The sequence below is a fragment of the Canis aureus genome, chromosome 8 (genome assembly GCF_053574225.1).
Source record: "Canis aureus isolate CA01 chromosome 8, VMU_Caureus_v.1.0, whole genome shotgun sequence".
Classification (NCBI taxonomy): Eukaryota; Metazoa; Chordata; class Mammalia; order Carnivora; family Canidae; genus Canis; species Canis aureus.
In genome coordinates this window covers 61,706,368-61,726,470 of record NC_135618.1, presented here as the reverse complement: position 1 = coordinate 61,726,470, position 20,103 = coordinate 61,706,368, and the positions used below count along the sequence as shown (strand labels likewise).

Here is a 20,103-nt window from a genome sequence, read left to right as displayed (position 1 = left end):
GTGGTTCCATTTGGTCAGATGAGCACCTTCCCAGGCATGAGCTCCATCACCCACACAGCAAAGTGGGGGTTTCCCTGTAGCCTTACCTTGTCACTGAGGCCTGTGGCTCCGGAGAGCGCCATGATGGTCACGAGCACTTCCATGAGCTGCAAGCTGCATCCTCTGCAGTCTTCCTGGCACACGGAAACCAAAGTCTGCACGCAGAGCAGCAGGTGCTCCCCATGAAGCAGCTATGAAGGAAAAAAGGAGTACTGTGAGCCAGCCCTCCCCCCACCCACCTGTCCCTTACCACACCTCCCAGGGTCCCCCTTACTACACCCCTCATTCCCCACCCTCTCTGCCCTCTGCACTAGCCCCCAGCTCCTGCCCCCCTCCCAGGGCCCCCCTTACTACACCACCCCCTGCACTTGCTCTCCCCACCTCCTGCCTCCCCCCACCCCACAGCCCACACTGACAGGACACAGCACACTAGTGCCATGGATCAGAAAGCATGGACCACAGGAGTGCCTTCTTTCATGGGAAAACTTTCAGTTTTCTTTTCCAGGGAAAACAACATAGCCCAAGAAAGAACTGCTTAGCAGTCTCTCAGTTAATGTTTAAAGCAGGTCTTATGCATGAGCCACACATCCCATAAAATTCACAAGGGAAACAGGGCATCTTGGATCCACATGCAAACACCCATCCCTCCCAACCTGCCCCCAAGGGTAATAGACAAGGTGGAGGACGGTGGACAGGATGGGCGCGCCAGAGCCCGTGGCTGCAGAGGCTGGGTGGGGGCATGCGGGGGCTCATTCTGCTCTTTTCTCTACTGCTGACCATTTCTGAGTCTTTCTGTAATAATAAGTTTTAATAAAAGTTAATAAAAGTTCTGCGGTTCAGGACATGCCTCCTGATGGATGGGGGTGACACGGCGGGTGCCTCAGCCAGGTCTACTCAGCCGCTCGTCTCCCAGACCTCAGCTTCATCAACCATGGAGCAGAACTCCTTAATGCCCGTGCCCCACCCCGTGCTTCTCATACGTCCCTCCATGTGTGCCTCACGCATGTTTCACAAAGGACAGAGAGGATGGGACAGGAGCACGACGCAGAGGGCAGGAGGTGTGCACTCAGGCGGTTTCACTAATGGGAACAAGTCCAAAGGCAATTCTGGAGGAGTTCTGGGCTCATGCACAAATGATATAAATCATGAGATTTCAAACAAAGAATTCACACTGGATCACAGAGGAGTGTGGTTCACGCTTGCCTGGCTGCTCACGTGCAGCAACCCTGGGAAGCCAGACTAGTGTTTAATTCACATTCTCACTTGTTCCATGCCCCGATCTCTTTTAGGCCTAGGTGGGCAGTCACCAAGTGTCTGAGGACATGGTTTCAGCTAATCTCCAGAACGGCCTAGAGTAACCACTGACAGAGCGTCACTCTCAGCTCCTGAGATGCATGCCGACATCAGCTCAGGCTGGCTGTCTTGGGGTGCACTGGACCTTGCAAGGAGCTGCGTGCTTTTCTACATGTGCCCTTCTGTAGGAAGTGTGGCACCATCTCTGGGAATCTTGGCCTTGGCATTCACAGATTTGTTTATATCAAAGCAGAGAACATTCCCCTCCCCTCCACCTGCACCTCAAGAGGGAGACCAAGGCACAGCGGAGGCGAGTTTCCAAAATGACATCTTAGTTCCTGCTCCTGAAAGTGTCATCTGAGGTTGTCGAAACTTTATGGCAGAAAGTGCTAGAGGCTGACATTTCTACGGTGACCACGCCCCTGCACTCATCATGGTTTGTGTTTGTTCAACAGGAAAAAATGAGTTACCCTTACGGTATCAAACAATTTCCTCAGCTCAGTTACATGTCACAAAACAAATATTTCAAAGGAAAGGATCGGATTCCCTCAGCTTAGCCCCAGGTGCGGCGCTGGCCAGACACACCTGGGGAGGCACCTGCCACTACCAGGCCCTGCAGCAGCCGGCATGCAGCCTCAGGGAGCCTCTGTCTGGTTGGTGCTGGAGTTTCTACCCTTCAGTTTTTTCTCAAAAGATGTCAGCAGCTGGTCCTCCCAGCTCCTGGGGAATGATGGCAGGAAGCTCATGCTGTTTCCTTCCTGCTGCAGGGGAAAAAGGACTGCATCTGGAGCCTTTGCCTAAACTTGAGTGTTCACTGCCTTTGCTGAATGTCTGAGTCTGTGAGGAAATGGGCATCTCCGGTTTTCCCTATGGCTGGTTCCTTGGCCTGAGCCTGGAACACATCTGATGAGACACTAAGCATGATCATGCTGTTTAAAACACCACTACAGGAGCACTTGGTGGCTCCGTCAGTTGAGAGACCAACTTGATTTCAGCTCAGGTCATGATCTCAGGGTCGTGAGATCAAGCCCCACAACAGGCTCTACACTGGGTGTGGAGCCTACAGAAAACAAAACAAAACAAAACAAAACAAAGAAAAACAAAACAACATCAATGTAGAAATTCGTCCTCAAAAAACCTCTGGAAGATGAAGAGCCAAATACATAATCTGAACTTCATGGATTAAGGGATTAAATTTTTCTGTAGGGGCACCTGGGTAGCTCAGTGGGTAAAGTGTCTACGTTTAGCTCAGGTCATGATCCCAGGGTCCTGGGGTGGGGTTGAGTCCCGCCGGGGTTGGGCTCCTTGTTCAGCAGGAAACCTGCTTCTCCATTCTCCATCTCCTCCCCACTCATGTGCTCTGTTGCTATCTCTGTCTTTCTCTCAAATAAATAAAACCTTAAAAAAATAGATTTTTCTATACATGACGCTAAAATATGAAATATTTTCTTTCCCATAAAATTTGTAGATCTCTATTTAAACACGTGCACAAAATTTCAAATTTAGCCTTTCAGGAAACAGAGAGCTGGTTCACAAATCTATGTAGAGGAATCAGAATCATTACCAGACCACCCTGAGTAAAAATGCAGAATTCATGTGGGTTTGACAATTATGTTAAAAACAGGTTTCGGAAAAGGTGAACCGTGTCAAAAGCACCGGGGTCAGGGAGAATGGCTCATCAACACTCCCCTCTGAGACCTCAGCCCCACCTCCCACCTGCCACGTCTCATGCCGCTTGCGAGCAGATTCACAGCTGTGATGGGACCACCTTGTCACCTGATGCCGGAGAAGGATCAACCGAGCCCAAGTAGGATGCGTCCCAGCACCCGTCCGTCCCAGCACTCGTCCGTGTCTGAAGACATAGCTGGTCCCCCACCCCTGCCTGGGCCAGCCCCAAGTGCTGTCCCCAGGCCTGCGCCACAGGGGACAATCAGGGGGCACAGACCCCCGTTCCCTACAGAGGAGCAGGAGGGCCTAGTGACTGTCACAGCCAAACAAAAACAAAGTCCTTATCTTTTTCTCAATTGCACCCAATTATAAATTGTTCCAAACGATTAAGCCTAGCTACCCAAACTGCTTCGATGTAGAATAAAGCGAGTATGTAGTAACTGTGTACAGAATCCCACACCCATTTCCCAGCCATCTGCTTGCTTGTTCTGAGCACGTGATGACAATGCTGAGGTACACAAGTAAAGAGCCAGTTCGTGGTGATAGGCTGAGGACCAAGAGCGGGGGTGGGAAAGGACGCTGTGGCCCCATAGCCCATCCCTCGCCCTATCCCACACTGTCCTGCACGGTGGCCACTGGGCACATGGAAGGTGGCTGGCATGAAGCAGGACCTGCATTTTCCATGTGTTTAGTTTTAACATGAATGACCGCTGACTGGACAGAGTAGAAGGAGGCAGCAAGCAGGCAGGTCCCCAGACAAGATGGTGTCAGTGGTGGTACCCTGGCCGTGGGCCTTGTGCAGGCCCAACCCCTGCCCTATCTACTAATAATGATCAACAGGTATGTACTAACAGCCTCAGGCAGGGGGCGCCACCCACCTTCCCTGTGTAGAGGGTCAACCTCATGCCTGCCTCCCTTCCCACAGCTTACATTTTCAGATCCTTGACAGACATGGGGCTGGGCCAGCTCCGTGGCAATGACCTTCAAGTGTGGCTGGAGGGCCTCCCTAGGGCAGCCTCGGATGATAGAAGCGAGGACCAGGAGGCCGGCGGGGGAGGGTGACTTCTTCAGCGCGGATAAGATCAGCTTCAGAAACACTTCTGGGCTGACGAACACTCCAACCAGCTCTGCAGATCTGATGCACTGTGAGAGAAGGCAAGAAGCTGACGGGATGCCCCGGGCACTTGTGCATCTGCCTGTGGGGCTCCCAGCCCACCACAGCCAGCCTTGTGTGTGTGCAATAGGAAGTCCCCCTGGCCCTTAGCTTCTGCAGGGTTCTGATTCCCAGGAAGGCCAAGTCCTGGCAGGGCTTCATGCCCCTCAAGTGCTGCCAGTGACCTAGGCTTGTTATGAACAAATGGCTACATGCTGGCAGTGCCATGCTGTGGGCACCACTCTGCATCATAACAGTGGGCCTCAGGGCATTAGGATGACTAAAAAAAGCCAATTCTAAAGGATACATAGTGCATGACTCCATTTATACAACATCCCCCAGTGACATAATATAGGGATATCCCCCACTGTGCCAGGCTGCTGTCATGGGCCCCATGACATGTCCTCTGGGCAGGAGTGAGCATGCCCATGCGCATCCAGAGTGAGGCCCAATGGCCTGTTGCTCAGTAAAGGTGCCCACCAGCTGAGCTCATGGGGCAGACAGGACAAGTGAAGCAAACCCCGCTGAGGCTCACCTGCTTCTACCTATGCACGTGGTGATGCTAACAGCTAGCCACGTGGTGGGTGGCAGTGAGAACCAGCCACCACCAAGCAAGAAGATGCCGGTTGTCACATGCTGGGCCAGGAGTCTGTGGGCATGCGAGGGCCACCAGAGCCAGGGAGGTGTCCTGCCTGCCCAAGTGAGACTCGCAGGGACAAGTGTGTCAAAGGTAAGGCTGACAGGCTTGTGCAATCCACCTGTACAGAGCCATCGCTTGCTAGTGTTGAGAGAAAACAGATCTGGGTTGACCGGCCCATGAGTAGGGGTGGCAGAGAGTGGGGAGGATGCCAAGACCCAAGGGGATCTCAGGGAGACGTGAACATTATCTTAGCTGTGGTGGCAGTTCTATGGCGGCTCACATTGATCAAAACCAGCAGACAGTGACCTCACATAGGTGAACATTATAACTTATAAGCTACAGCTCAACGAATGTGACCAGTAAAAGGCAACTCACATTGCTGACCACAGCCCTGTCCTCATCAGCACATGCCCGCTGCAGGGTTCTGAGGATAACCTCCAGGTGCTGCGTGATGTGGTCTTCGGCGTGGAGCATCAGCACTGACAGCAGCTGTGCAGCCTTCACCCTGGTTCCTACTACCCAGTCGGTGATGTCATGACAGATGGCAGGAAGGATCTTGGAGAGGTTTCTGAAGACGAGCTCCCGACAGCCCAACACAGGGCGATTCTCTGGTGGTAGAAAGAATAAGACAGGAAGTTCACAAATAAAACCTCCGTGAATCCTGGGAAAGCTGATTCATCATGTGTCCCTGGTTTAAGGGACACCTACATGTTTCATTTTGAAATCTTAAAAATGTAAACCACCTCTGAGAGCAGAAATGAAGCCACATTGTTCTAATTTAGCTTCAAATTTTCGTACAGACTGAGGCATAAGTGACACACAATAGAATACACTAAGTGCCTAATCTGATAAGTTTTGACACATGGACACACCTGTAAACCACCACTGTAATCAGGATGCAGATGCACCCAACGCCCAAAGCCTCCTGTGCCCCTGTAGCACTTCCAGGGCTCTCTGCCTGCCCAGGCAACTGCGATCTGCTTCCTGTCACTACAGACGTACCCTCTCTGGCCAGAGTTGTGTGGTTCACACTTCGGTTTGCCCAGCTCCCTTCTCCCCACAATGATCCAGGGTCAATCGTGTGTCAGCATGCCTTCCTGGGCTAGGCTGTTGCCAAAGAATCTGAGACAAGTACCACATGTAAGTCTATATGGATACAGTGGCTGCTCCCGCAGGTGAGTACCTGTGGCTGTGTCCACTGGGTTCCACGGAAGGTGGCATTTGATTGAAGGAACTGCCAAGCGGTTTTCCCAAGGGGGCTGTACTGTCATGTCCCCACACCTGGGCAGGGACTTCAGCTCCTCCGTGTCCTCACCTGTGCTTGAGTGGCCAGTCCTCAGCGAAAGCCACTGACAGGATATGTGGTGCTTGCTGTGGCTTCATGCTCACTTTCTAATGACATGGAGCAGCTTCTCATGTGCTTATTTATATCTTTGTTGGTGATGTGCCCTAAAAAATCTTTCTGCCCACTAAGAAATCAGATTGTTTTTGAAGTTTATTTTTAGTGATCAATGTTGAAAGACATCCTTTCTCCAGTGAACTGTCATGGAACCTATCTGAGATCAGTTGTCCACATATGTAGGCATCTATTCTGATTGCTTGACCTCCCTCCTACTGCCTGTCTGTATGCTGACCCCACACAGTCTGGAGTACTATGTTCTTGCTCTGTAGATTCTCTCAAAAAGGAAGTGTTAGCTTTTCAACTTTGCTCTTCATTGTCAAAGTTCTGGATGCCCTAGGTCTCTGCATTTCCATATATTTTAGAATGTTTGTCACTTTCTACAAAAAAGGCTTCAAAGATTTTGATTTTAAAAATTCAAACTCTAGGGGTGCCTGGGTGGCTCAGTCAGCTGGGCATCTGCCTTTGCCTTGGGTTGTGATCTCAGGGTCCTGGGATCAAGCCCTGAGTTGGGCTCCCTGCTCAGCAGGGAGCCTGCTTCTCCCTCTCCCTGCTGCTCCCCGATTGTGCTTGTCAAATAACTAAAATTCAAAACTCTGTTCTCATACTATTCCAAAAATAGAAATGGAAAGAAAACTTTCAAATTCATTCTATGAGGCCAGTATTACCCTGATACCAAAACCAGAGAAAGACTCCACACAAAAAAAGAGAACTATAGGCTAATATCCCTGATGAACATGGATACAAAAGTCTTCAACAAAATACTAACAAACCGAATCCAATAACATATTAAAGAACTCATGGGACCCCTGGGTGGCTTGGTTGGTTAAGCATATGGTTCTTCATTTTGACTCCGGTCATGATCTCAGGGTCATAAGATTGAGTCCCATGTTGGTCTCTACACTAGACATAGAACGTGCTTAAGATTCTCCTTCTTTCTCCCTCAGCCCCTCCCCTTGCTCCCCTCATGCTGCTTGCTATTCTCTAAAAAAAAAAAAAACAAACAACAACAAACCTCATTCACCATGATGAAGTAGGACTTCTTCCTGGGCTGCAAGGGTGGTTCAATATTTGCAAATCAATCAACATGATACATCACATTAATAAAAGAAAGGATAAGGACCATATGATCCTCTCAACAGATGCAGAAAAAACATCTGACAAAGCACTACATCCATTCATGGTAAAAACCCTCAACAAAGTAGGGTTAGAGGGAACATACAGCAACATAATAAAGGCCATCTATGAAAACCCCGCCACTAACACATTCAATGGGGAAAAACTGAGAGCTTTTCCTCTAAGATCAGGAGCAAGACAAGGATTCCAACTCTCACCACTTTTATTCAACATGGTACTGGAAGTCCTGGCCACAGCAATCAGACAAGAAAAAGAAATAAAAGGCATTCAAATTGTAAGGAAGAAGTAAAGCTTTCACTATTTGCAGGTGACATGATACTCTATGTAGAAAACCAAAAAACTACTACAACTGATACATGAATTCAGTAAAGTCACAGAATACAAAACCAATGTACAGAAACCTGTTGGATACACTAATAATGAAACAGCAGAAACTAAAATGTAACCTTCGGAATGGGAGAAGATATTTACAAATCACATCTTTGACTATGAGTTACTATCCAAAATATATAAAGAACTGATAAAACTCAAGATCCTGAACCCAAATAAGCCAATTAAAAAATGGGCAGAAGACATAGAGGTAGCCAATAGACACCTGAAAAGATGCTCATCATCACTCATTATTAAGGAAATGCCAATTGAAACCACGATGAGATTATCACTTCACATCTGTTAGAATGGCTAGCATCAAGAAGAGAAACAACAGGCATCAGCAAGGATGCAGAGAAAGGGGAACCCTCTTACACTGCTGGTGGGGATGCAAACTGGTGCAGCCACTCTGGAAACAGTATGGAAGTTCCTCAAAAATTAAAATAGAGCTATCCAGCATTTACCAAAAGACCCTACAAAAATAATAATTCAATGGGAGACACACACACCCATATTTATAGCAGAATTATTTATAATAGCCAAATTATGGAAGCACCCAAGGTGTCCACCAACTGTTAATGGATACAGAAGATGTAATGTATGCATATACATACACACTAGAATATTACTCAGTGACAAAGAATGAAATATTGCCATTTACAATGACACGAATAGAACTAGAGGTTATCATGTGAAGTGAAATAAGTCAGAGAAAGACAAATACCACGTGATTTCACTCAGATGTGGAATTTAAGAAATAAAACAAATAAGCAAAGGGGAGAAAAAAAGAAACAAACAAGAAATCGACTCTTAACTCTAGAGAACAAAGTCACCTTCTGATGGTGACCAGAAGGGAGGTGGGAGGGGGATGGGTGACATATTAGATGGGGATGAAGGACTGCACTGTGTGATGAGCACTGGGTGATGTATAAAGTGTGAGTCACCCTATTGTACACCTGAATCTAATATAACACTGTATGTTAGTTCACTGCAATTAAAATAGAATCTTAAGAATTAATAAAAAAATCTAGAGATAGAAATGAAATCATGAGAGGTCAGATAGAAATGAAATCATGAGAGGTCAGAGTTTAAAGTTTAAAGTTTAAAAAAATCTAGAGATAGAAATGAAATCATGAGAGGTCAGAGTTATGTTTTAGCAAAACAACAGTTTATACCACAGGATCTAATTTTCAGTTTTTTTCCTGTTACTTTTCTACTTTTATGCTATATTAGAAAATTAGTTCCAATGATTCTATGTTGGCTGTTTAAGTGAGCTTGTATAATTTTGCCAAAAGCAAACAAACAATACTTTTCTTCCTGATTATGTATCTACTGTGGAAAGTCTGTCAGATGAGAGGACATGACACAGGGCAGCTGGTGACAGTAGGGCCTATGAGCTATTTTCAAAGAAACACACGGCCTTACTATATCTGTGTTCTGAGGCCTAGAGGACTATTTTCCTGTACTATTTAATGGAGCAGAAATGACAATATTCCTTTAAACCTGGAGTTGGCAAACTATGGCCCAGAAGCCACATCGGGCTGCTGCCTGTTTCTGCGAATCAAGTGACAATGCCTGCTCATTTACTGTTGTCCAGGGCTGTGGAACAGCTCTGACACACACTGTGGTCTCCTAAACTTGATACACTGACTACCCCCCACCCCATGATAGGCTCCAGAGTTGCACTTTCCAGCATGGTAGCTGCTAGCTACACATGACTAAAGTTCATTGAGCTTAAATCAATCACAATCCAGTTTCTTGGTCCCATTAAGCACATTTCAAGTGCTCAGTAGCCACACATGGCCCAGTGGTACTGTCCTGAAGGCAGAGAGCATTCCCATCACTGGTGCCTTTCAATGCTGCACCAGAAGAATTCTTGGGAATCCAGGGTATGATTTTAAGTAGCTAACAGAACAGAGCATTATAATTTATGAACTTGAGTGTTTCCAATTTCTCAGTATTATAATTAACACTATGATGATCATCTTTGGGTCTAAGTCTGTTTGTATATTTCTGATAACTTAACTTGGACAAATCCTAAAAACGGTCAGAGGCAGAGGCCATGCTTGGGTGTCCTGAAATGCAGGAAGCCGGCACCATCTACCTCTATCTACTTGCACACCTCTACCTCCACATACTTATTTGCACACAAGAGGATATGAACTCAGCACTACTTAAAATATTTTTTACTTTCCAAAATATGTAATGTAAAAACAAAGTTAAAAAACAACCAACCAAGTAGTTCCAAAAGAATAAAGAGCTAGGCTGCCTAGGGACCCCACCCTGCCTGTGGTTCCATGACTGCTCCCCACCAACAAGGCGCCGGGGAGATAGCCCGGAAATGTAGACAGGTACACTGCTCCTGCCGCCCACACCCAGAAATGACACACACCTTGGTGCCCCGCTGCTCCTGTCACTCTCCCCGTGGCACATGTGGGGCAGCTCTAGTGGCGGCAGATCTTCCCGGTACACAGGGTGTCCACTAGCAGCAGGGACACAGGCGGCTTCCACAGTGAGCATCTACAGCTTTGACCCTTGCACTCATGAGCTGCAGCAGCCATTCCTAATCCTAGGAGAGCTTCTGGCAAGGGGATAACAGGTGTTTCCGTTTTTACATTTTGGTCAAGGCCATGCTTGACACAGATGGGGACAGTGAATACCAGGCTGATTCAACTGCTCAGTTCCTAAGGCAAATTCAAACAACTGGTACCTAGGAGTTTTCAAAGCAGTAATTTTCAAAATCATCAGTTTTAGAGAAGTAAATCTTCTTGCTCCCTCTGAGTATGTGTGTATCCCAACACAGCTTCCTTGTGAATACATGAACAAAGTAAACAGAACATGAGGTATAAACGGATAAGGATCTTCCTGGTATCCAGAAACAAATTTAGATACATGAGGAAAGATGGCTTACAATGACGGGGTACATCAGGTGGCCAAGCACGGAGATTCATGCCCCAAGATAGGCCTCAGGTGAGAGGCAGCCTATGGCCAGGGCAGCCCCTGATCCGGCCCTATCCTCAGCAGCTCCCATATTCCAGATGCTCAACTCAGATGTGACCCTCTGGAAAGCCTGCTGTTAGGATGCCAGTCTTCCCAGGCGTCATGGGCACCCATATCCTCAAGGTGCAGCAGCTTCAAGGCTCATCAAATGAGGGTTGTCCCTGGAGACTGAGCCCTGTGCAGGGAAGGGTCCATCGAGTCTTCCACATTGTGGGGCGGGAAGCCCCCAGGAAATGCTCGCTGAATGCACCAACAGACCACTGGCACAGAGCCTCTGTAAGTTTGTTTGTTTTTTTTTTTTTAAAGATTTATTCATTCATGAGAGACATAGAGACACAGAAGAAAGAGGCAGAGATACAGGCAGAGGGAGAGACACAGGCTCCATGCAGAGAGCCTGATGCAGGACTCGATCCCAGGACCCCAGAATCACACCCTGAGCTGAAGGCAGGTGCTAAACCACTGAGCCACCCAAGTGTTTCTGCAAGTTTCTTAGAAACAGTTTTACTGAGATGTGATCTATGTGTTTTAGATGCCACTTTTAACCCTGTGAGCTGAGTCGACTCAGTCTCGGGGTTCTCCTGCTGTATGGGGGCCACAAGCTGCTTGCAGTCAACCCCTTACCTGTGCCTAAGGAACCATGAGCCTGCTTTCCCTCCCTACGGTTCCATCTTTCCTAGAGATCTCATATGAAGGAGCTTTCTCACTAAACATGTTTCTGAGATTCATTCATGTTATAGCATGTGTCAGAATCTCATTCCTGTTTGTGGCTGAGTACCGCTGCATGGCGTGGACAGACATAACTTGTTGATCCAGGCACCATCTGGTGGGCCTTGGGCTGTTCCCACTTTGAGGATACATGAATGATGCTGCTGTAAACATGCGCGCACACGTCGGAGGAGGGGCAGTTTTCATCTCTGTCAAATGTTTACCTGGGGTGGGACAGCGGGACCACATGATCACATGGAAGGTGCACATTTAAAGCTTCAAGAAAGCTCCTGAACTCTCTTCCAAAGTGTCTGCATTGTTTTGTCTTCCCCCCCAGCAACATGTGAGGGCTCTCCTTCCCCATGTTCATTCCTTTCAAGATGTGATTACTGCTGATTTTGGGAAACAACACAAGGTCAATGTTTCTGTTTGTCCTGTAATCTGAGGAAGTGCCGGAGGCCTGAGCGATGATTAACTTCTTATGTCCAGAGTCCAGACTACAACTCAGCCTCTATCTACTCATCTTTTCTTTGAAAACATAATTGCAGTACTTCCGCAAGCAACAAGCATGCAAAGACAGCTCAAGCGGACGAGCTGGCAGAGGGGCAGGGACGGCTCAATGTGCTGGCTCAGCCCCACAGAACCAGCTGCGGTTACAAGGCTTGCTCAACCTTAGAACAAGCAGACCAGACACAAATACTCGTAAAGCCAATTTGTTTTCATTATTGAAACAAAATTAAATATGATAGCAACAGAGAATTGCTTAACTTTGGTAGAAACGGACAGCGAATGTCAAGAGCAATGCAACAATCCTATGTCACCTAAGGAGGAAATACTGTTTGTAAAGGTGGGCTGGAAAGGAAGATCATAGCCAGTTGGGTGTCAAGACTCAGCCTGTGTCCACAGGGGACAGAGAAGCTCTGGGAGCTGTGACCACTCAGGTCTAAGAGTCAAAGTTCACACCCTTGCTCAAAGCTCAGGTGAGCTGTTTTTCTCTTAAGGTGCCCTCATTCCAAGGTCATTTTTCCAATCAGCTCAGCTGGGGCTTTATCACTGATCTGCGTGGATGTCTACAAGGCAGCCCTAAGTACCCCCCCATATGCCCTGTGCAGCCCCCGCTGTCATGAGGAGTGTGTGCCGCCCCCCCCAAGGGGTTGCCAAGTCTATAGGTGATGCCCCAGGTGCAGGCAGCAGCAGCCTGAGATGAGTCTTGATTCCGGGGGAGCGATGGGGTCTGCAGATGGGCAGAGCACCACCCACTGTGCCTGTGTTTTAACTCAAGGAGAGGTCACCACAAAGCACTAAGCTGGGCCAGAAGCATGTGGAATGGTAAATGAACTTCGTTATTGCACACTTAGGCTAAAGGGAATTTCACTGCAAGCAGAAAAAGAGATCAACAGTTTTACCCTGTACTGTGTATTTATAAACCACCACAAATAGGAAGGAGGATTCTGGGTATTCTGCACAAGGTTCCAGCTGTTTGCAAAGTGGAGGTGTCTCAGAAACAATCAGAGACTGAACTCCTCAAAGAAATGGAGGCCCCTCGGCACAGGGGGCAGGGGGCAATGGGAAGGGTGGAAGGGAGGGTCACCATGTAGAATCTGAATCTGGCTCAGGTGGGTGCTGGTCTTGACTCACTGCCTGTGGACAAGCCACTCCACCCTTTGGGCACGATAAGGAGAAAACCAGGTAGGCCTGCAGCCTCTGAGTGGGGGGACCCCATCCTTTTCCTATAGCACTAAATGGGGAGCTACCCTTCTCCCCAGCACCCAGAGCTAGCTTGGGGGGGTGGGTAATGTTCCACACCATGGATTCTCATTTAGTTCCCCCCAGTGCAAATCCACGCCCCATCCCCCATCTCTCTGCACAACGAGAAACTTTTCTGACAACTCCCACCTCTCCAAATACTTGGATGAAACAGACAAGCAGAGCAGGTCTGAGCTCTCAAGAGAGCACGAAAGCCCTGAAGGGCATAAAAAAGCGATCTACATCACAATGGCAGTTATTCAAACGGAACTCCGCTTATTTCTAAAATGGGTAAAAAAACCCAACTCTATTCTCTTGTGTCAAAAGATCTGGCAAGCCATTCACCATTAAGAAGAGGTGCTTCCCAGTTCACTCAAGCGTCACCAAGGAAAACAGTTTTAACGGGAGGATAATTTCCAGCAGAAAGGACTCCGGAACCCACTGTCATTACCCGATCCTGCTGCAGGCGGTTAGAGGGCGCGACGGATGGGCAGATCTCTTCAAGCATGAACTTGACTTCTGCCTGAGAAGAGCACTTAGTTCAGTGAGTGACTGACCTGGGGGACAGTCCATGACGCCCTTCCGATCTTCCTAACATGCAGCTAGGTTTTAAAAGCAGAGATTTATTTCCATGTGGGAACAGGAAACTTGCATTTGTCAAGCAAATGGCAAACCATGTGGAGACAGATGATGTTCTATGCTACATGCACCTTGTTTTCTGAGCAAAGCAGGGATGGGCTTTGATTTAGACTTCTGTCCCAGTGTGCTGACCGGACCCTGACTGGACAGGACACAGGCCCATCAGCAGTAAGCTGTGCACCTCCCCAAATTCATCCATCCATCCATTCAGAGAAGCATGGTGTCAGGGACAAGAAGTGAGAGACACGTGAAGCAGGAGGGGAGTGATCTCCTACGTCAGTCAGAGCGACAGGGGAGTGGGCCCCCCCAGGGCCACCAGCTGTAGGTAAGCTGGGGACTTCAGAGGGAACCTGGCCTAATAGTGTTACAGAACACAGATCCGACAGAGGGTGTACCCAGAATGTAGAAAGAATTCTCCAAACTCCATAATAAGATCATAAACAAATCAGTTCAACATGGACAAAAGTCTGAACAGACACTGAGTGAAGAAGGTATGTGGACAAGCACATGGCATGATGCAGGACAGATGCTGAGTTCAGACGAGTCACTACAGGCCTGACACCGCGTGTGCTGATGGGAATCTGCCCCAGGCAGGTGAGGCCGCAGAGAGGAGGGGATGGCAGCAACCAGCTCACGGCAGTGACCACACAACCTGCAATCCCACTCCCTGGGGCTTAACTGAGACAGTGGACATAGTTCAAAGACTGTACGCAAGTGCTTAGTTCACCCTTTCACCTTTGATTCAAAATCACCAAAGCCTGGAAATGATCCAAACATCCTTCCCCCTCGGCCAGAGGGGCGCCTATAGAATGCCCCAGATCTTAACGAGTGGGGGTTATGCAATGATGTGCTTGTCAAACTATCTTCAAAGGGTGAGGGGTACTGTCAGAAATCATCTCTTGGGGCTGCAGTGTGGATAGGGATGGGGGACATTGCAGGACTCAAGGAGAGGCAGGTGGCAGAGCGGGGGGGGGGGTGGTGGTGGCAGGAGGGCCATGTGCGTGGTGAAGCTGGTGAGCTGGTGGCAAGGTTCTGAGGAGGTTGCTGATGAAGTCTGATGTGTGAAATGGCGTAAAAAGAATCTGAAAGCTGAGATTTAAAATTCAGTTTAAAGAAATAATTTTAGAAGATGCCAGCAATTTAACGAAATCTAGTGCTTATCCTGTTTTCTTAAAGGGAAGATTATTTATTTTAGAGAGAGAGAGTATGCACATGTGCAGGGGGAGGGGCAGAGGGAAAGGGACTAGCAGACTTCACTGAGCAGAAACCCCAACGTGGGGCTTGATTCCAAGACCAAAATCATGACCTGAGCCCAAACCAAGAGTCAGACACCCATCCAACTAGGCTGCCCAGGTGCCCCTACCCTGCTAACATGATTACCATTAATTCTACATTCATTCTGCTCAGATTTAAAACAGCCTTGGAAGCAGGATCAGCCTTCACTGCCAGCCTGCTGTGCCCCTATGCCCCCCTCTATCATGTAACCTGGGAGAAGACCCAATGCCATACTAGCACCAGACAAAAATGTCCCCTCAGCATGAAGACAGCCCTGTAGGTGCAGACCACGTGACCCGTGGAGAGCTCACAGCAGAGAACAGAAGGTTGTGTCCAGGACCAGGGAGGGAGGCAACCTGGACCTCACATCTGAGGACAGCCACCGTATCCTAACCTTGGTGAGAACCCAGCCAGGACTGCCCATAAGTAAGCAGAGTGCACGGTCTGTCGCTAGGGCTGAGCAGCGAGACATCGCCTCCAGGCAGCAGACGGGCGCACAAGGAGTGGCAGGAATCCCCCTCAGAACTCTCTTCCCTCACAGGCAACAAGGGTGTGTTAGAAAATAAAATCACAGCAATATTTATGACTAAGATGTTATACTGTCAGACTTTACTAAATCAGAAAAATCCCTACTAGCAACTCATTTTTGTACCTTTTCTAAAATACACGTGATCTCCCCTTATACCAACCGTGCAGTGTGGGAGGCGAAGCTGGATCAGAAGATACGCTGACCAGAAAGAATTACAGCCATTGGATTCACAAACTTAAGAGGGAGTAGGAGCTCCTTTGCTGGCCTCAGAGTTAGCGTCACACCAAATAGAGACTCCAAGTGCTTGTCTCCCTGCTATCTTCACAGTCTGCGGGGTCTTGGCTGGAGTCTCACACAGCCACGGTCATTGGACAGGGTGCATCTTTATTGCTTTAGGCCCCTGCTGGCATGTACATCATCAGCATTTTGTTTTAAGAAGAGGTATGGCAAGATAGATGACTGCAACTGGGAGACCCACAAGAAAGTGGTTTCAGAACAGAGAAAACAAAAGTGTGCAGGTCTGTGGGGCAAGGAGGAGGGGCCGGCTCCAGTGGGCTCCTCGCAAACACCACTCAGATGTGACTCAGGTGAGCACTTGTAGACACCACACGCCTGCTCACGGCAAGGCAGGGAAAGATGGGAAGTGCACCTCATCCAGAATCGTGAGGGCTGCATCCTACCTGCGACCTGGGTGTATATTCTCTGTGACTGCATTTTGGACAACTCTTATAGTAGGTTTTCTTGTAAAGTGACAAAGCACTACCTGTTTCTAAAATTCCTGCCACCACCAGTACTTCACAGTCGAGCGTGGCCCTGGGACCCCTGTGGCAGCCCACACAGTCCCTCAGAACAAAGCTGGCCCAAGGAGAGGGAGCCACAGAGGCATCCTCCTGGCCTTAAGCAACACTGGAGGCTGGGCACATGCATCCTGCCCACAGTGCCTCTCTCCACGTACAAACACCCCCTGGCGGACCTGGGGAAGGCCGCACTCACCTGGTGAGGGGTGATGGGCTGGAGGGGGAGTGGCAAAGTCGAGCTTGTCTTTGAGGTCCTCCTCGTTTTCCCTCTGCCACTGCAGGCCGACCTTCTCCCAGAGGCTGGTGGCCATGAGCCTGCAGCACAACACACATATCAGGGCAGGCAGCTCCTGCAGAGGCAGGTGGGACTGGCAGACATGGCGCCAGTCTCTTTAAGTACTATAAACCACAGAAATCTTCCGTGTGGCCCACGATCTCACAGCAAATACAACAGAGGAGACAAGGTAAGCTTCTGGGAGAGACTCTGAGGCAGAGCAACAACCACTGCTCTCAGTGACCATTTAGGAGGAGTCTCTGATGTTCCAGAAAACAAAGGAATCTGCAGTTGCAACAGCAAAGGCTTCTGAGCCTCTTAAAACAGAAGGCCCGACGGCTCCCTAGAACCATGGCCACCAGCGTCATTTCACCACTTACGCGATTTCAGGTATGTCGTCCTCAAGGCTGCTCAGCAACAGTGGGATGAGCTTGTGAAAGAAGGAATAACGGTCCCGCAGGTCCAGCAGCCAGCCCCCCACCACGCTGGTCACCGCCTGCCGCACCTATACGCAAAGGAAATAGGAAGGTAACCTCGGGGCAGCACCTGCCTCCCATGCAAACCCTGTGATGAACCTGAGCTCTGCCGTCCTGGCCAAACACCAGCCTGAGGTTCTGGAGCAGCTTTGCTGTTCATACTTGGGCTTGGAGAGAAGAGGTCAGGGCCACCTCGTCTTGTTGGTACAAGCCCGCATCCCTGGGGCCTGGCCTGAACCTCTGCCAGCTACAGTTGGACCATGGTGCTGCCCAGGGCAACGCGGTGCACATGCAAAGTCTTCTGTGTGGGAGCCTCCCCAAGAAGCTGGCCGGCCGCTCTCTCACCGTGGGTGTTTATAGGCTGTTGGCAAGCCACCAGGAAACGTCAGCTTGCAGAGGCCACACCGCCAAGGCCTCCTGTCCTGGAGCTCCATCCAGGGCCTCCTGGGGAAGCCAGCATGACATACCCAGTCCTGCTGCTGGCTGAGGTGACGTGCATGCCTCCACCTACTTAGCCCACTGCAGGAAAGAAACGAGCTTTAAAACAAATGAGATGCCCAAGGTCTAGCTCCCTGAAACCTGAACCTGAAGCAGGAATCTAGATACCCTAAATCCTCATGGGAGGGAAGTAGGATGGGGCAGAGGCCAAACAGAGATGTGGCTCAGCTGAGGCCCAACCTCCGCCTGATCCTGGGGGAGCGTGGGAAGGCAATGGCACCACACCAAGTGTTGTCCCACTGCGGGCAGGGGCCTGACCACTTGCAGTGTGTGTCTGTTGTTGGCTGGGGCTGCCAATGGAAGGGGAAGCTCTTGCAGGGACTTCATATGAAGTGTCCCCTGGGCAACATACCCATAGCAACCATGTCCCCAGCAGCTCCCAGGTCAGGGGACTGGGCACCAGCAGCATGTACAGCATGTTTAGGCAGTTGGGACTTGGGGTGGGCTGTTCAATCCTGGCTCTAGCAAGGCAGCTAGACAAGCAGAGTGCACCCAGAACCTGGCCCTGCTGACTTCTCTGAAGCTCATTCTCTCATTTTCCAGAAGGGAGAATAACAGGACATGTGCCACTTGCTTCTGGCTAGGAGGGAAAGCACCTGGCACCATGCTTGACATCCAGGAGGCACCAGGCACCTGGCTCATTCACCTGTGTGCCACCATAAACAAAACAGTCCTGGGAGGCAAAGAAGCCTGGGAGCAGGGCCCTCAGGCTCTGTGCTACTATTGCAACTTCTTGAATTAAATTAATTAAATTAATTAATTAAAATTATTTATTTGTTTGAAAATAAAAAGTTGTAATGTGAAATAAAGGGATGGTTATTATTAATGACATAAGCATGCTATTAACAACCAAAACTGTAACTAAAGATCCCAGAGTCTTTCAACAATTTGAAAACATGCATGATTAGCAGTCCAAGTACCCAGAAACAACTGGACACCCACAACAGCTCCACGCTGACTCCACTACCAAGGATACATTTAGCATAGAGTGGTCTTTCCATGTTGTCCTCCTGTGTGATCCTAGAGGCTCTCAGGGGTTGCTGAGGAAGCCAGGTGCCTCAGAGCTAATGTCGCAAGAGGCACGAGGGTCATTCTTACTGCAGAAGTACCTGCAATAGGTAGCATACTCAGAGCTCAGCCGACACCACATGCTACTGTCACTCAAGAGCCTGTTGGACAAAGGCATCCAACTGCAACCCAGCCTGGCGCCAGAATACGTGTAGAGTGAGTGGGGCCTCTGTGGGGAAGGTGGGACTGGGGAGGACCAGACTCCACGGGGCCCTCCAAGAAGGTGCATCCTGGCAGCTGGGGAGACCGATGGGAACGCGTCCAGCTGTGCTCTCCCCTGACACCCTACCCACATGTTGGGACAACAGGAGGGCCCCACACCCAGGACAGTCACTCTGACGTCTCCCAAGATCCGGGCTCTTTTGCAGGTTGGGAGATTTCATGTGTCTCCCCCTTGGGAGCTGGGAGAGCTGGAGTGCTGGCCTCCAAGCGGCCCCTGAGCCACACAGACAGGCCTCCCTAGCCTCAAGCTGGTGTCGCTAGAAACCTGTCTATCCCCATTATCACGAGACAAATTACCCCTTCTCTCAGTTCAGAAAAACACCACTGAGCAGAGCTGCCATGTAACAGTTTGACTAAGCAGGAAATCTGTCAATTAAAAAAAAAAAACAAACGAAAAGCAAAACAAGCTAAGAATTCTTGGTTTACGGATCGCGGGGTACTGGGCTGGAGAATCCACATACATATAACCTGCTAGATCAGCATGCAAAACCAGAGGGAAACACATGCACCATGCATTTAAAACAGCACACAAAAACAAAAGATAATTTTCCATCCTCCTTTAACTTGGAACATCTCACCTTTGCTTTTTCAGTCAAGGATGAGTGAAATGTCCAGTTCTCATGAGGAGGCCATCTATTTATGTGCCCTGCCCGCAGCAGATGCTAATGATGCACTCATCAGCTGACCAATGCTCTCATTCCGTCCACAAAGACACAAAAGCAGCTCTCTGGGCACAGCCCGTTGGAGGAAATCACCTTTCTAAAATTCACTCCCTTGAGCTTGAGCATTTCGGACTTTAGTGTTTGGGGGCCAGGGGAGGCAGCAGGATCTTTCTGCCCAGCACCTGGGTGTAAACAACGGTCTCATGCAAAGTTGCTCCACAGACTACCACTCTTGTCCCATGCTGACCAAAGGCCTTGGATTTTAAGCACCTTACATCACTTTAAGTAAACCTCATCTTTAAAATAAAAAAAATTTTAGTAGTATCGACACAATATTTTAATAACAAACCAAATTTTATTTCAAATATAGAGTATTCAAATTCTGTTAAAGAAAAATTAGCAAAAAAAAAAAAAAAAGAAAAATTAGCAAAAGGGGCTTCAGCTGAATCTGTACATTTTTATTTTTCAATCTGAAAAAGATACTGTGTAATATTTACTACAGCCACTGTATTTT

General features: G+C 48.9%; 1 protein-coding gene and 1 long non-coding RNA gene across 4 annotated transcripts in view; one reads left to right on the top strand and one right to left on the bottom strand.

Moving 5' to 3' along the window:
• The window catches only part of LOC144319418 (uncharacterized), a 47,408-nt gene extending 44,675 nt beyond the window's left edge, over nt 1-2,733 (top strand). The window contains exon 9 of the long non-coding RNA XR_013385236.1: nt 1,329-2,733. This is a non-coding gene — a long non-coding RNA (uncharacterized LOC144319418). The remainder of the gene's footprint in view (nt 1-1,328) is intronic.
• DNAAF5 (dynein axonemal assembly factor 5) overlaps nt 1-20,103 on the bottom strand; it is a 46,700-nt gene that overhangs the window by 17,687 nt on the left and 8,910 nt on the right. For all 3 annotated transcript variants that reach the window (XM_077907446.1, XM_077907444.1, XM_077907445.1), the window contains exons 3-7: nt 17,044-17,168; nt 16,586-16,704; nt 5,169-5,401; nt 3,931-4,143; nt 87-230 (exon numbers count right to left, since the gene is read on the bottom strand). In XM_077907446.1, the coding sequence (XP_077763572.1) occupies nt 87-230; nt 3,931-4,143; nt 5,169-5,401; nt 16,586-16,704; nt 17,044-17,168 (834 nt within the window). The remainder of the gene's footprint in view (nt 1-86; nt 231-3,930; nt 4,144-5,168; nt 5,402-16,585; nt 16,705-17,043; nt 17,169-20,103) is intronic.